Source organism: Maniola jurtina, chromosome 24 (assembly GCF_905333055.1).
Source record: "Maniola jurtina chromosome 24, ilManJurt1.1, whole genome shotgun sequence".
NCBI lineage: Eukaryota > Metazoa > Arthropoda > Insecta > Lepidoptera > Nymphalidae > Maniola > Maniola jurtina.
Genome location: NC_060052.1, coordinates 4107907 through 4124102, shown reverse-complemented (window position 1 = coordinate 4124102; position 16196 = coordinate 4107907). Strand labels below are relative to the sequence as shown.

At 34.6% G+C, this 16196-nt stretch overlaps 1 protein-coding gene across 1 annotated transcript in view; it reads left to right on the top strand.

Annotated features, from left to right (window-relative positions):
* The window catches only part of LOC123877492 (octopamine receptor beta-2R-like), a 185348-nt gene extending 169508 nt beyond the window's left edge, over positions 1-15840 (top strand). The window contains exons 3-6 of the mRNA XM_045924288.1: positions 2372-2627; positions 3342-3521; positions 4835-5093; positions 7212-15840. Coding sequence (XP_045780244.1) covers positions 3352-3521; positions 4835-5093; positions 7212-7940 — 1158 coding nt within the window. The 5' untranslated portion in view covers positions 2372-2627; positions 3342-3351 and the 3' untranslated portion in view covers positions 7941-15840. The remainder of the gene's footprint in view (positions 1-2371; positions 2628-3341; positions 3522-4834; positions 5094-7211) is intronic.
* The last annotated feature ends 356 nt before the right edge of the window (positions 15841-16196 follow it).

The following is a 16196-nucleotide window of genomic DNA, read 5'->3' as shown; positions in this document are numbered from 1 at the left end:
AGTGTGTTTTTCACCACATTATGTAGGGGTGCCTTATGTCTAAGGTCTGCACCTCTATAGTCTAAGGCTGAAATCTATAAAGCGCACTTTGACTTTGCTCTGACTTAAGATCGAGTTAAAACGAGACAGATTTATGTGAGAGATATAGCTCTGTCTCGTTTTAACTCTGTCTTAAGTCTAAGCAAAGGCAGAGCGCGCTCTATAGATCTCTCCCTTAAACTCAATGACGCAATGGGTCGACGTTATTAAGTTGCATAGCTTACACCATTCCCTCTCGAGCCTTTCTGGAGGAGCTGTTTATTGAGCCGTATTTTGCACGGTTTCCCCGGAATCGTCATTACAAAGCTGTGAACCACAGTTAAACATGAAATGGTTAAAGCTTGGACTCAAAATTGGATGTAAAATATACTGCAAGTAATGTCTGTACAATCCTGCTAATATTATAAATGCGAATGTTTGTAAGTATGTATGGATGGATGTTTGTTAGGTACTCTTTCACACAAAAATTACAGGACGGATTTGGCTGAAATTTGGAATGGGGGCACTCGTAGGTTTATACCCTGGATTAACACTTTTTTCCCGGAAAACCAATGAGTTCCCATGGGATTTTAAAAAAATCTATATCGAACGGAACGAATCGCGGGCATGAGCTAGTTGGTTTATAATGCCAATAATAAGTTATCATCATCATCACTCTCTCAACCCATCGCCAGTTCACTACTGAGCATGAATCTCCTCTCTCAATAAAAAGAATTTGGTCACAGTCCACCATGCTGACAAAGTGCGGATTGTTAGTCTTCGCCCATCTTTGGACAACAAAATGACATGCAGGTTTCCTCACGAGGTTTTCCTTCACCGTTAAAGCAAGTGCTAATTACTAAAATGCTAACAATTTATGAATGGAAACGTCTGAAATAAACATTTATTTACTACTAGAGGATGCCCGCGACTTCATCCGCGTGGATATAGGTTTTTGAAGATCCCGTGGGAACTGTTTGGGTTTCCGGGATAAAAAGTGGTCTATGTCAATAACATGGACGCAAGCTACCTCGGTACCAAATTTCATACAAATTGGTTGAGTTGATGGGTCTTTAGGAATCCCGTGAGAACTCTTTGATTATCCGGAATAAAAAGTCTATGTCTGTCCCCGGGATATTACCTATGGTAACTCTGTACCAAATTTCGCCAGAATCGGTTAATCTGTTGGGCCGTGAAAAGGTAGCAGACAGACAGACAGACGGACGGACACAATTTCGCATTTATAATATTAGTATGGATTCATTTAATTAATTGCTTAAAACGCACCTAACTCCGCAAGTTTGAGGTGCATGCCCGGAATCGAACCTCCGACCTCCCATTAGAAGGCGGACGTTTTAACCACTAGGCTATCACGCATTAAAAACATTTTACGCATTAAAGGTATTTAAATAAAAGTTGTGAAAGAATTTGGGTTGTGCTCGGACTACAAGGGATTTCTTTTACCCATGAAAACACGTTGAAAGAATATTGTTATTTTTTAATTTTATATTTCCCAGTTGCGGCCCCTTCAGAGGACCTAAACAAACAGCGCGCATCCGTGTATTTTATTATTTTATTGCTCCTAACATGTAGGTAAAACAACCTTTTAAAATTTTATTTAGCTTCATAATTATTGTGTACATTAACGAAACTGTTTTTTTTTTCGTTTCCATCCCCTGGCTATCCCGCACGGGGATATATTATTTTCCAAGGGATATATTTACTCGTGTTTTGAGGTATAAAGGTGTTTATTATTATAAACACCTTGATGATATGATTTTGTGAAAATAAAGTAGGTACTAAATGGTTCAAAAGTTCGACGGTCAGGAAGTTTGGCTTAGTTCCGAAAGGTTTTGGCTTATTCTATTACACATAATCTCTAAACTAAATTATCATAAAACTATCTTTTTCATAATGCTACCCTGCGGGAAAGGGCAGTACTAGATTTAGCCAATTCAGTTTAGTTTAGAGCCTCGATAGCTCAACGGTTGAGGAGCGGACTGAATTCCGAAAGGTCGCCGGTTCAAATCCCAACCGTTGCACTATTGTCGTACCCACTCCTGCCACAAGCTTTACGCTTAATTGGAGGGGAAAATACTCCCCGTATTAGTCATGATTAGCATGGCTAATATTCTTTAAAAAAAATGATAAATGCCTTGAGTTGATGTAAAAAATGTGTAAATAGGTACAAACGAATTAGCCACACTATTATACCTATTACTATCTTTTTTATAAGAAATTTTCAAGCAAATGCCAACAACGGTTGTACAAAGTTTTAACTCGACGTGCGAACACATAGAAAATGGGACACACAAAAGTATTAAAACTAAGCAATATTTTTCTATTGTTACAGATCGAAAGACCAGTAGAGATCAAAGAAGAAATCATACACGGTAACCATGAAGTTATTATAGCCGAAGATGTATGTGAGAAGAACACTGGAAATAGGTTCAGAGACGGTTAAGAAGAAAAAGATGAAAACTCACTTAATCCAACAGTTAATACAGTAACTAAGTAAGAATGCTCAATGAAAAGTTATCCAGAACAAGGATTGTGGTAGCTTGTGACAATGAAAATTGTTTGACGAGATTTAGACGCGAAAGATAAAGGTAGGTATTGGATAAATCATTATATTTTTGGGTTCTTAGAAGTGGTACCCAATGGTTCCTTAAGCGCCAAAAATTAAAATGTTAATATTAATCAAAAAGAAATTGTACCAAGACTATCATCAATTTGAACGGGTTTAATTCAATTATATACTAAGCCAAGAATTTCTATTAAAAAAAAAAACTCAAAATTCTAATAAATTTTATCTCGAAACACCTTATCATATTTTTATCATGTCTTGTGACTTAGAACACAATAAGTAGGTATCAGTGGCTCAACCTATTAAATTACTCATCTGAATAATGAATGTTTATTTTTTATTATTAGATGTTTCATTATTAATCTTAATTTTACTACTAATTTTTAGGGTTCCGTGCCTCAAAAAGGAAAAACGGAACCCTTATAAGATCACTTTCTAGTCTGTTTGTCTGTCTATCCGTCTGTACATCTGTCGTGTCTGTCAAGAAAACCTATGGAGTACTTCCCGTTGACCTAGAATCATGAAATTTACTGTAGGTGACTAATGTGTCCTATAGCACAAGTAAAGGAAAAATCCGAAAACCGAAAATTGGTGAATCGATGGCTCATACCGCTATTGAACTTGGAGAGTTCTACATAAAGGTGTTAGGTATATCTTGTACGGTACGGAACCCTTCGTGTGCGAGTCCGACTCGCACTTGGCCGGTTTTTTATTAATATTACAATCTAAAATCCAGACTGCCCCTTATGGATCAAGTAAACGTGACCCAGAACCTGACGAGCAATGCGACGGAGGTGGAAGACCCAGAATGGACGCAGACTGTGATGTTCAAGCTGCGGACCGCGGTGCTGCTGCTGATCGTGATCATGGCGGTGCTCGGGAACATGCTGGTGATAGTCAGTGTCATGCGGCACAGGTAAATATTGATAACTAGCTGACGCCCGCGACTTCGTCCGCGTGGATTTAGGTATTTCAAAATTCCGTAGGGACTTTTTGATTTTCTGGTATAAAAAGTAGCCTATGTGGTAATCCAGGGTATAATCTATCTCCATTCCAAATTTTATCCAAATCCATTCAGTAGTTTTTGCATGAAAGAGTAACAAACATACACACATACATTCACACAAACTTTCGCCTTTATAATATTAGAGTATGATTCGTAGCTAATAGACTCGCATTACAAGCGGTAAGCTCTTTCAAAGTTCAAGTATAGAGGTAAGTGTCCAAGAATGGACGCAAACGGTAATTGAAGATTATTAATTTTGGTAGTATGTACCTTACTAAAAAAGTAGCTTATTCCCGCGACTTCGTCCGTGTGGACAACACAAATTTCAAACCCCTATTGTATCCCTTTAGGGGTTGAATTTACAAAAATTCTTTCTTAGCGGTTGTCTGCGTCATAATAGCTATCTGCATGCTGAATTTCAGCCCGATCCGTCCAGTAGTTTGAACTGCGCGTTAATAGATTAGTCAGTCACCTTTTCCTTTTATATATTTAGATAATGATAGCTAATATAATAATTATTTATTACCCCAAAGAGAAGAATCTGGTTATTTTCATCACCTCGTTGTAAAACCCTTGAACCACTTATTCTCAAGAGACTGCCACTTCACTCTTGGATGAAATGGGATCAAAGGCTATATCCGGCCTTTGAAAGCTGTAAAATGACTCGTATAAATCGCATAGACTGGATTGTAGAGCCCTGACTATTGACCCTTGCATAGATTTTAATAGACCTTAATAATTCTATCTACAGGTTTCAGAATAGTCCCGCTAATGATTAAAGAAGCCTCAATAATTCGCGTTATATTAATGATGTATTTACATATTCTAACAGTTTAATTTATGGTGCATTTTCAAATGTGAAAAATTTTACTTTGTAAAGTTCCGCTCCCGAAGGACGCAAATGGGACCTGTCCATCCGCTGTCCATTTGTCCGTCCGCCAGTCCTTCCATCAGTCCGTCCATCTGTCTGTCAGCAGACTGTATCTCATGAACCTTAATAGTTACAAAGTTGAAATTTACACGAAATGTGTAACCACAAATAATAAGAATTTCAAAATGGCCGCCATGAAGTTTTAAAAAATAAAAAGAGCTATTTCTTATACGATAGTACGGAACTCTTCGTGTAAGAGTCCGAGTCGCAATTGACCGATTTTTTTGACAACGAAATCCTGTTTTCAATTTTGTTAACTACGAATTGTTTTACCAATATATTTCTATTGCAGAAAACTTCGCGTCATCACAAACTACTTCGTCGTATCACTAGCGTTCGCGGATATACTGGTGGCCATGGTGGTGATGCCGTTCAACTTCAGCGTGCAGTTCTACAACGAATGGATCTTCGGCCCCATCATCTGCGATCTATGGAATTCCTCTGACGTGTACTTCACATCCACCTCGATCCTGCACCTGTGTTGTATATCCGTGGATAGGTACTACGCTATCGTGAAACCTTTGAAATATCCGATTAAAATGACGAAAAAGGTTAGTATTATTTTATCAGTAAGTATATGATTTTCGTCTGTGTCGATTTAGGTTTTTAGGGTTCCGTACCTCAAAAGGAAAAACGGAACCCTTATAGGATCACTTTGTTGTCTGTCTGTCTGTCAAGAAACCTATAGGGTACTTCCCGTTGACCTAGAATCATGAAATTTGTCAGGTCTACCTACCTGTAGGAGTGTACAGAGGTAGCCTGCTTCCCGGAAATATACATAGACAACTATTTATGCCGGCAAATCAAACTGTTTCCACGGAATTTAAAAAAACCGGCCAAGTGCGAGTCAGACTCGCGCACTGAGGGTTTCGTAGCTACTCGGGTATTAAACTATAATAATTAAAAACTATTATATATGCATAAAAATAAATAAAAATCTGTTTTAGAATGTACAGGTAAAGCCCTTTCATATGATACCCCACTTGGTATAGTTATCTTACTTTGAAAATTGAACCATATTTAATTTTTTTTAATAATGTGACCACAAATTCGCGATTTTCAGATTTATTCCTGTACTTGTGCTATAAGATCTACCAAATTTCATGATTCTAGGTCAACGGGAAGTACTCTATAGGTTTCTTGACAGACACGACAGGCGGACAGACAAACGGAGAGAGACAAACAGACAGACAACAAAGTGATCCTATAAGGGTTCCGTTTTTCCTTCTGAGGTACGGAACCCTAAAAATAATAATTTAATATAGATCTTGTAAACGAAATTGTAGTTCAACCTTAGAATACTAAAACAATTTTATTTATTTATTTATTTATATATTTATTTACTATAGTACCGCCCACAGAGTTACACATTTAAATTATACATGTTGTTCCTTACTTTCTATTGCTCTTATGCAACTCCACTTACGGGCAGTCACAGCGTGCATTAACATAAGCATAAGTCGTACAGTAAAATAAAAAATATAATATAATAGCTAACCTAAGGACTATGAAAAAATACCTAAGTTATAAATTTTAAAAGAATATAATAAGATGAAAATTAAGTTAAAGTATTTTAATTTTATGGTTAAAGCTACATTCCACAGATACTTCCATACGTATTTCAGTCAATTTATTCTCTTGTTCTATTTACAAATAAACAAACAGAGCCCACCAAAGCCCGTACTTAGGTGCCTTTTGTTTTTATCAAGAACCACTTTAAGTTTAAGTAACTTTGGTAAAATAAAGCAGGTACCACAATATTTCGACCTTTTTCACGATGAAAATCTTCTATTTAATATTTATTAATCTAAACATAAAATTTATCTTCTTGAAAGCGTTTTCTGTTAAAATAATCGTCTACTTATAGCCAAGTATTACATTTCTTAGTACATACTAAAAGGATTACTTAAAGAGGTTAACTTTACAAAATTTTAAGTGTTACAAAGATAAACTTCTACCAAACAAATGTTGGTATAATTTAATGGATTTTAACAGCAGAAAGCTTTTAAAGATATACTTAATCGAATGTTCTCGCCGCGAAGCCTAGTTTATCTTGCTTGTGTTAAATTAACCAGCATCGTAATTAATTGTGTTCTCAGTATAACTTTATATTAAGTTTAATAAAGGCTCTCAACTTAGTATCTGAAAGTTTATGAACTTTTGGTTGCCTCATTTAAGGAAGAGATCCTTTAAAATGAATTAGGAATCGACTGAACTCACGACCATTTTCGGTTGGTGTATGCTAGACTGAGCGCTAATAGACTTCAGTCTTCTATTTGAGGGGGTTGGAATTCGATCCCGGGCACGTATCTTTAATTTTTCAGAAATATGTATGTGCATTTTAAGCACTTGAATAAATATGAGATATGAGTAATGAGAAAACCAGCGTACCTAAGAGTGTTCCATAATATTTTCAAAGGTATGCGAAATCTGCCATACCAAACTTAACCAATGTGGTGGACTGTGGCCTAAAAAAATGTAGAAAGTAAACCAACAAAAACAGATAGTTTATAAAGTCAACTGTTCCATAATTTATTAGATCAGATCCATAGGGCACTGACAATATTAGCTTAGGGATTATTGATACCCAATAAATCATTCATATATTTATCTATTATCTCCATCACATTTTTTTTCTATTTTTCTTTAAACAATGATTTCTATTCCAGATGGCGTTCGTCATGTTAGCAGCGACATGGCTCAGCCCCATAACGATATCGTACGCCCCAATTTTCATGGGCTGGTACACGACCAGTTACCACATGCAAACACGAAAACTTAACCAGTGCGAATTCATAGTCAATAAGCCATACGCTGTCATATCCAGCTCGATATCATTTTGGATACCCTGCACCATAATGTTATTCACGTACTTTGCCATTTTCAAAGAAGCAAATCGTCAAGAGAAGGCTCTCCATGCGAGAGCTGGCAATGCGATGTTAATGCACCGCCATTCGAGGGACGTTGGTGATAAGAACGGATTACATATCAACGCTAATACCCCAACCAAAGATAAGAACATTTTGAAAATGAAACGTGAGCACAAAGCAGCCAGAACGCTGGGCATTATTATGGGTGCCTTTATCCTATGCTGGCTGCCATTTTTTCTGTTCTACCTATCGACGTCCTTGTGTGATACCTGTGAATATCCTGAAGTGGTGACTGTGATCATGTTTTGGACTGGTTATTTTAATTCCGCGTTAAATCCGATCATTTACGCGTACTTCAATAGAGACTTTCGCAACGCTTTCAAGAACACTTTAGCGTGCGCGTTCTGTAGTTTCTGTCGTCGAGGGTCTCACGATTCCGACGCGTTAGATAGACTGGACCGACGGGGTTCCGCGCAGTTAAGAGTGCCCCTTCCTTCTAGAAGACAGTCGGACCTTGCGTCCCTTTGAATATCGCCACATCGTGTCCAAGTGACAGACGTATGACGAGCCTAGTGTTTCAACGAAATATTACGACGTAACTAATTCCGTAAGTGACTGAGTTAAGAACAATGTAATTGCTGTAAATATTTTTAAACGAATCTCTCTATCTCGAAATGGTGGATATGACCTTCGAGACGGTTGTTTTTAAACTTCAATTTTATGGAATCAAATAGTGGTCTTACAAACCATCCCAAATACTTAGGAGTTTTAATATTGTATTAACAGTATTTTGTTTCTGTGTTTTCAGTTTTTAAATGTATAGATATTCTTTATGAATAACTTAGGTATGATATATCGAAATGTATATAGATTGGTGTGTAAATAATTAGTAATTAGTAAATAATCTGAAGATGGCTGAACTGTAGGCCTAAAGCTTAAAATAACAATCGAAAAGGCCAAAGGTACATTGTATATATTAGTGTTAAAGATGCAGTGAATCTAAAATTCACACTGTGCAGAACTCTCAATCTTCACAAAAGTAATACATAAATATAATTAGTTAAGTAGACGAATAAAAATTTAATTTTTAGGTTAGATTAAAGGATATTTTATGATTTTTGAGATTTGATAACAAGATTTAACTATTAAAATTATTTATTTGCCTGTCGTTGCGAAGGAATATGTTATAAATTATAATTTTTCGCTGAACAGTGATAGGTTCAATAATAAAATATAAATATTCTTTTTATCACAAAAGTTGCAAGCCAGATTTAATTAAGCTGCAATAATGTAAACTTCAATTGAATGTAATTATATAAACTTCAATTCTTGAATCGTATAGCTTGTTTGAAACTAGAGAATTTAACTTCAAAATTCACGTTTAACTTTTTATTGAACTAATAAACAACTCTTAACTTTTGTTCAATTTATAGAAATTCAAATTCGGTATTGGTTTAATCCATGGAATTTAAAATAAGGTAATAGAAATGGTATCTGCTGTGTTAAATAATGGCATGTCGCTGATTTGTAGCACTTAATAGCATTACACTCATACAAATATACTTCAAAAGAACATTTTAATGAATCTAGCATCCAAAGCAACGGAAAATAAACTGTAACGCTAGAGAAGTTTATTCGTAACGTAATCCAAACAACCATAATTTGGTTCTCATTTGAATATTTACCAATCACACAATAAATTGTAGAAACGCTCTAGAGACTGATACCTACGTCTTGTGGATTTCCAGAATTCTGTAAAAATGTGTAGTTTTAAAGTAAAATATGCCTTTGTATACTGTATGTCTATGTAACTTTAAACTACTCATTTTGACAGAAATCTGGCAACCACAGACAAAGATCATTTCTAGAACGTGCCTACAAAAGTTCATTGAGTATGATAATTTATATTCAAATGAAAACCAAAGTACGTTTATATGCAGAGTACTGGTAAGCACGCTAGAAAAACTTCTCTTAATTTAGAATTTAGATTGAACACGTTATTATATAATTATGTATAGTTTTCAATTACGTGCTGCTGTTTTATTAGTCACCTGTGCGGCAACAATCTGACACTCTTTTACCTCTTCTATATTTCTGAATTCTGTGGTTGAATCCCTTTTCTCCCGGGGTTAATCGGTAAATTGTAATTTCAATGATAAAGTTTTGTATAGCCGTCGGCATTCGAGTTGTAAATAAAATTAGGAGTAAATTTACATTTAGGTAAATTATAAGTAGATTAAGAAACATAACGTAATTTATAGGATATACAAGATGTTACTTTGTGAGCGATCAGTGAAGTGAAAATTTTTTGAGATAGAGAAAGATCTAAGAGACAATAGGATCGATTATAAAAAAGGGAATAGTTACATTCAAAGATTTTAATTTTTTTTTAAATTACACGAAAGCGTAGCCGCAGTGAGTCCTAATTATTGGGGGACTATTAACTTGGAAAATCGTAAATCTAGAACTGCTAAGTATTATTTTTTTAGAGGTCAAGCTTATTTACATTATTTTCTTATGATATCATTTTATTGAAATAACGCACCTCCGTTTTCTTAGTTCAAAATAAGAGGTTTTTAATTTTTTTTGAGTGTGAGGCTTTTTGGGAAATCTTTGTATCTAACTACACAGTTTTTCGAAGACATGGTTCCATAAATCTTTCTCTATGTCTTACATTGTTAGTAAAATCGTCTCACTGACAACTCTCAAAACAACACCATGTATTAAAAAAATCATTTTAAACATTAATAGAGAGATATGATAATGATTATTATGGGGACAAATAACGCTTCAATAGAAAAATCGAGTTTTAAAATAATTGATGTTCTATTAATTAACTGTAACAGACCGATTAGAATTTGGTGTGTTGGTGTCGTGTTTACCAGTCTGTAGACATTTAAATACTAACCTTGACTAATTCGATGGATAATAATACGAATCACATCTACAATTTTGGGCAGCATGAGACCTTGAGCGGCTACATTTTTGGAAAAGAAGGTTAAATGTCTATAAATTAAAAAGGACATATTTAGTGGTCCAAGCGATGGCTGAATAAAAACTTCAGAATTTCTGAAAGGCTATGACAATGAAGGACTCTGACCAAGATAGACTTTATAGTAAGCGGTTCGTGTGGATTCTCCTTTAAGGCTTGATTATGTCAAATCATCGATCAATATACATCGGGAATCAGGATACTCAACAAATGGTTGCGGCCGCGGCTCCACCTTAGTATAATTTTTTTTTTTAAATTACCTACACACAGCAACGATTGGTACAGACATTTTGAGCATATAGTAGGACACTACAAGCATTTTTTTTAATTCAAGATATGCTAACGCTCGAATACAATCATACTTAGTAAAAATCAATGATGAAGTAAGTCCATAGGCTGAAACACGCTTACTTAGAGTTTCACTCTTGATGTAGGCGTTTTCTATTCTCTACAAAACTTAACAAAATGTAGCAGCTTTGAAATTGATACGACTATCATGGCTGCTCAAAATTTTAAATGTACGCCAAATCATAGATATAATATTTTCTTCGGTGTTCATCTTAACTCCTCATAAATAATATCTGTCTGTCGATGTCCATAATAGATGTCTTTGCTTGAAACTCTGCGACCTCAAAATAACTGAGAAGCTGTTGAAAGTTTCAGTGGTACTTACTGTACATTTATTCCTTCTAACACAATTAAATTAAACAGAGAGTTGCTTTCGGAAGATGAAAACGGATAAATTGGAAAAAGATAAAGCTGGAGTAACTTCTATTTTTTGTCGGTGTATGTCCGACTGGTTCCAAACGGGCTTGAAAAAATAGGACCTACACCGAGAAAAAACCACATGTAGACCGCATTCATAAAGCTTAGTAAATGCATACTGCATAGGTAGTGTAGTTTACCTGTCTTGAAAAAATTAACCGTTTTGTCGGTTTAACCCCGATTAGATTTGGACCTACCCGGAATCAGTTGGGCTTACATCGACAAAAATTAGTTCGAAAATTATGAAAACTCATATTGGAAACAGCTGACAAAGTTAAGCCTTAGTACAATCCGTGAAGAACTTTACTGAAACTTCCACAGTTTTCGTAATGATGTCGCTCTTTTAAACTCAATGTGTCTTCCTTTAAATAAGTATTTAGGCTCAAGTCGTAAATGTATTAGAAAACGTAATAGGAAACAAAATTAAGAAATAACTGGTCCTGTAGCCATTTTTAATCTAGATGTACCTATTTATTAGAGCCCAGAACTATTATTTCTACTACTTGAGATTTCTACGACTGTTAAAGTCATAAAAATATGTATTTAAATGTTAAAATGGGCTGTAAATGTAATAAAAGTAATAATATATGGTTGTGACTTCTTTAGATATTACAACTAACTATTTAACGAAATCATATCTTAATGTTATGTTTGTTTAAATATATCCCACAAATAATAACTTGTTTATGAATAAGGTAACGACTCATCTCTATGTGAGGTTTTTGTCTGTGTATGCCCGACCAGTTCCAATCGTGCGGTGCACTATAAGCAGGAACGCTCTTAAAGTAGTTGATTCACTAAGGGCCCCGAATTTATCCAAAATTGTCGGACATACACCGACACAATCTCACAACACTTGATCCGTTGCCTTGCTTATTTGAAATGAGAACAACTCATGACAGTTTAAATCCTAAAAGAACCCGGGTAATGTAAATCATTTTATTGGAGTATTTTACCTAATATTTGAATATCAAAGACCGTTTTATTTGTGAATTGTAAATGTTATTTGTATAAGAAACATTGCTTAGCCAAACTGAAATTTCATTTGTTTCTGTTGAATCCGTCCAACGTAATTTTATTTTAATAATTCATTCTTTTTGTAATTTATTTCAAAGAATTTCAGTGTATTTGTTAAGCCTAAACGTCCACTAGGTCGCAGTATTTCGCCTCCCATTCTAAAATTTAGTATATACAAATTTTATTGCTATACACACAGTTGGCTTAGTACAGCTGGCCGATAGAATCGAATATATAACAGTAATCATGATTAACCCATTGCCGGCCCACTACTGAGAACGGGTCTCTTCTCAGAATGAGAAGGTTTAGGCCATAGTCTGCCACGCTGGCCCAATGCGGATTGGCAGACTTATGTAACAGTACCCGGTAGTAAATATATGATAGTATATAGTAATTGGCAACTTCGACTATATACTCTATATAGGGCGTCGTTTCTACCACTCATACCTAGTAACGTGTTATCCTACGTATTTCAACGACAGAGACAATGGTCTACACTGAGATGAACAAATCAGCGACAAAATGTTACAGGTCCTATGACTCCTATGAGTAATAAAAACGAGGCCATACAAAACCGAAGCTACTGATTATTATCTATATAATATTTACCACTAGATATTACATATAGATGAGTGTTTAGCAAAAAGACCACTCAGATTGCTTTTACATACATATATTTGGCTTTCAGCGGCACAGCTGGGTGAGAAATCAACTGGTCACTCAATATGACAAAGATCCGTTAAAAGTGAAACAGATATCGAATGAACCCGAACAGTTTTGCGAACGGCAACCCAAATGAAGGCGTAGAAGGTGCAATGGGTTGGTTTTATTGTTATATGAAATAGCTGAATCAACTGTTCCGACCCGACTATGCGAATAGCAATTCGATTCGGCTCTATTGGACTCAATTTCATAGTTAAATATAAGGGAGGCTTTACTATGACGTAGACGTAAATTCGTGTAACTCCAAGTAATTGTAAATATGATTGTGGAACATATTAATATGTCTAGGTACTTACGACTTTCATAGAACTTCTTCGATTTTAAACATAGATAGATCTAGTTCAAAGTCAGACAGCAATATATGTAACTTTAAAAGTCATTATAAATAAGTAGATCAGTGTATAGCGTAGATAATGAAATAAAACATACTTTTTTTATCGTAGTCTCGGATTTGTTAATTTATTTTTTTAATTCTTCAATACAATGTTTAACGAATAGCATGGTTGGTGTCCATATACACCAGTCTAGTTAAGGGCATTTTGTGGGGCATTGCACCCTCTAGTAAAGACACCTCTATGGCTCCTGTAATAGGGAACGTGTATTCTGGTTAAATTAGATATTTTTTTAATATACCTGGACTGTGATACTTTGTATTATTCCTTGTTAACGTTTTTGTTATCACTAAGGGCCAAAACACACGATATTTTCAGAGTTGGCGATTAACTGCGATCCAAATCGCGCGTTTTTTCAAGCTCCCGAAAAGCAATCAAAATGCTGACAACCAACGCTAAAAGTATAGTGTGTTTTGGCCCTAAATGCAGAATTTATTTAGAGCTTTGCAGAGTTACCATTTTATATTGCTAAGTTATTTATTCAGAGTTTATTTATAAGCCCGCGTTTATATACAGTTATGGAAAGTCACTTGACTGGTGCAAACTTAGGCTCAAGACATATTGCAACAATCGTAGAGAAACGACGCGTCTTTTCTAAAATATTATAAATTGAAGATACCTAAGCAAAGGAAATGGAAAATAAACTGTACTCTGGTTTTGGGGTCTTGCTGATCTGAAAACTTATTAGTAAATGTATCGATAAATGTGTTGATCATTATATACTTATTATTTATACGTGACTTTTCATAACACTTGTAAATAAGGGCAATTTAGATTCTATCTATCACAATAACTCTTAGTATTAAATCTCGATACCAAAATAATAAATGTAAACTTTCGTTGTAAATAGTCTCTTTAAATTATATAGAATTATATCAATACATAAAATCGTACTATCATTGTCATTATAATAGAATCGTTTAAATTATTTGAATAAAAAGTGGAAGGCTAAAGACACATTGTCGCAGAATTGAGGCGTAGTGACGCGTCATTCCTAAAATATTTCAGTAAACCGAACTTTGCTACACAATTTATGGATCAACATAAAAAAAAGAAACGTTAATACGCGCTTTCAACACTACGACAATGTGGCTTGAACTTTATGATCTGGTCTTACTACGTAACTTTTGATATTCGATTTTCAAAATGATAACAGACTTTTCCTTGTTTTTAAATGTTTATTTGTGACTTCTAACAATGTAAAGAAATCCAAAAACTAGGTACTTATTACCTATTTCTAAAATTATCAATTTGAAACTTGACAAAACTTTGACTTTGTGTTTGTGTTGGGTGTGATGGTGGAGGTAGAAAAAGGCCATAGGGACTTAAAGGGTTAAGTAAGTCCATTAAAATTGGGATTTTAATCCTTTGGTAACTTACTTGTGATTATAAAGGTAAACTTGTTTTATTGATTTTTAAAACTTTATTTTGGTACAATTTAGAGTACTTGTAAAAGTTTAAATCAATGAAAAAATCAATTTGATATATTTTTGTCTGTGATTTCCTCAATCATTTCACTACATGGCATGCAATTACTCTAAAGTGGTCAGAATGTAGGTAATGATTATAAATTTTGAATGAATGCATTTTAGACAAGACCTTGATGCTAATCAGCAACATTATTTTGCGCGCCAATCTCTTTCAATTTATAAAAGCCGTAGAGTACTTGGTTGCCAAATTGGTGTTCTGCGGTCAGTATAACCATTTCAACTTTTAAAGAAATTATATTTTATTCCAATCACTGAATAAAAAAAACAGATTAAGATCCGATATAAATCTTTAGTAACCGTTTTAAGTATAAGAAATCACATTACAATGTCCAAATCAAGTCAAAGTACGGTCCACAGATCTCAGTTTTTTCTTGTGTTTGAAGAATAGATTAGTGCTCACCTTATACGTTAAATAAAGGGACGTATTTAACGACCTAACGGGAACTGAAGCCTAGGAATTCAGTACATGATTCTGAAACCTCAGTATTGAAAATTTTCATCGGTGCTTTCATGATTTTGACGATATTCCTTTCGCATTTTTTTTTTACTAATTACAAACGGGATCAGCTATTAATCTGTCTCAAGCTGATTAGAAATAAAAAACAACAAATAATATTTCACACTTAACAGCAATGTACATTTAAAATATACGCGTATGATTAGCTGTTTATCAAAAGCTCATGGCAGATAATTGCGGCCGGTATCGGTGTTCATTGATCGCAGAGCGTTTTGATGGCATTGTTCGCAATACATTGCGTCCTCAAAAATTACAACATAGTGAAATTACAGTAATTGTAATTTCGCTACGGGCATTAAGTGTAACTTCTTCACAAAGTTTTCATTAGGGCGTTTTATACACCCTTTCTCTGGATTACAAGTATTATTTTTATTATTATTAGTATATATTTATTATCTGGATTTATTAAAGATATCAAAGTTACGTAATAAGACCGACATAGCATGGTGAGATGTAATCTACGGGTAAACACCCAATATGTGCGTGTATTCAAAATGCTTTTTGCAAAATAAACAAATTGTTTCGTATATAAAATTGCTTTGGTTTTATTTATTACCACCCATAGAATAATTAGGTAAGTAAAAATTTTTATTTCGTAAAGAAAAACAATATATACTCAAAATTTAAAACACCCCCGACACAAAAACCTCTATAAGAAAACTAGAAAAGAGCTGATAACTTTCAAACGGCTGAACCGATTTTCTTCGATTATAGCTAAAAACACTCTCGATCAAGCCACCTTTCAAACAGAAAAACTAAATTAAAATCGGTTCATTCGTTTAGGAGCTACGATGCCACAGACAGATACACAGATACACACGTCAAACTTATAACACCCCTCTTTTTGGGTCGGGGGTTAAAAATTCATGAAAGTAAAGCAAATGGAAT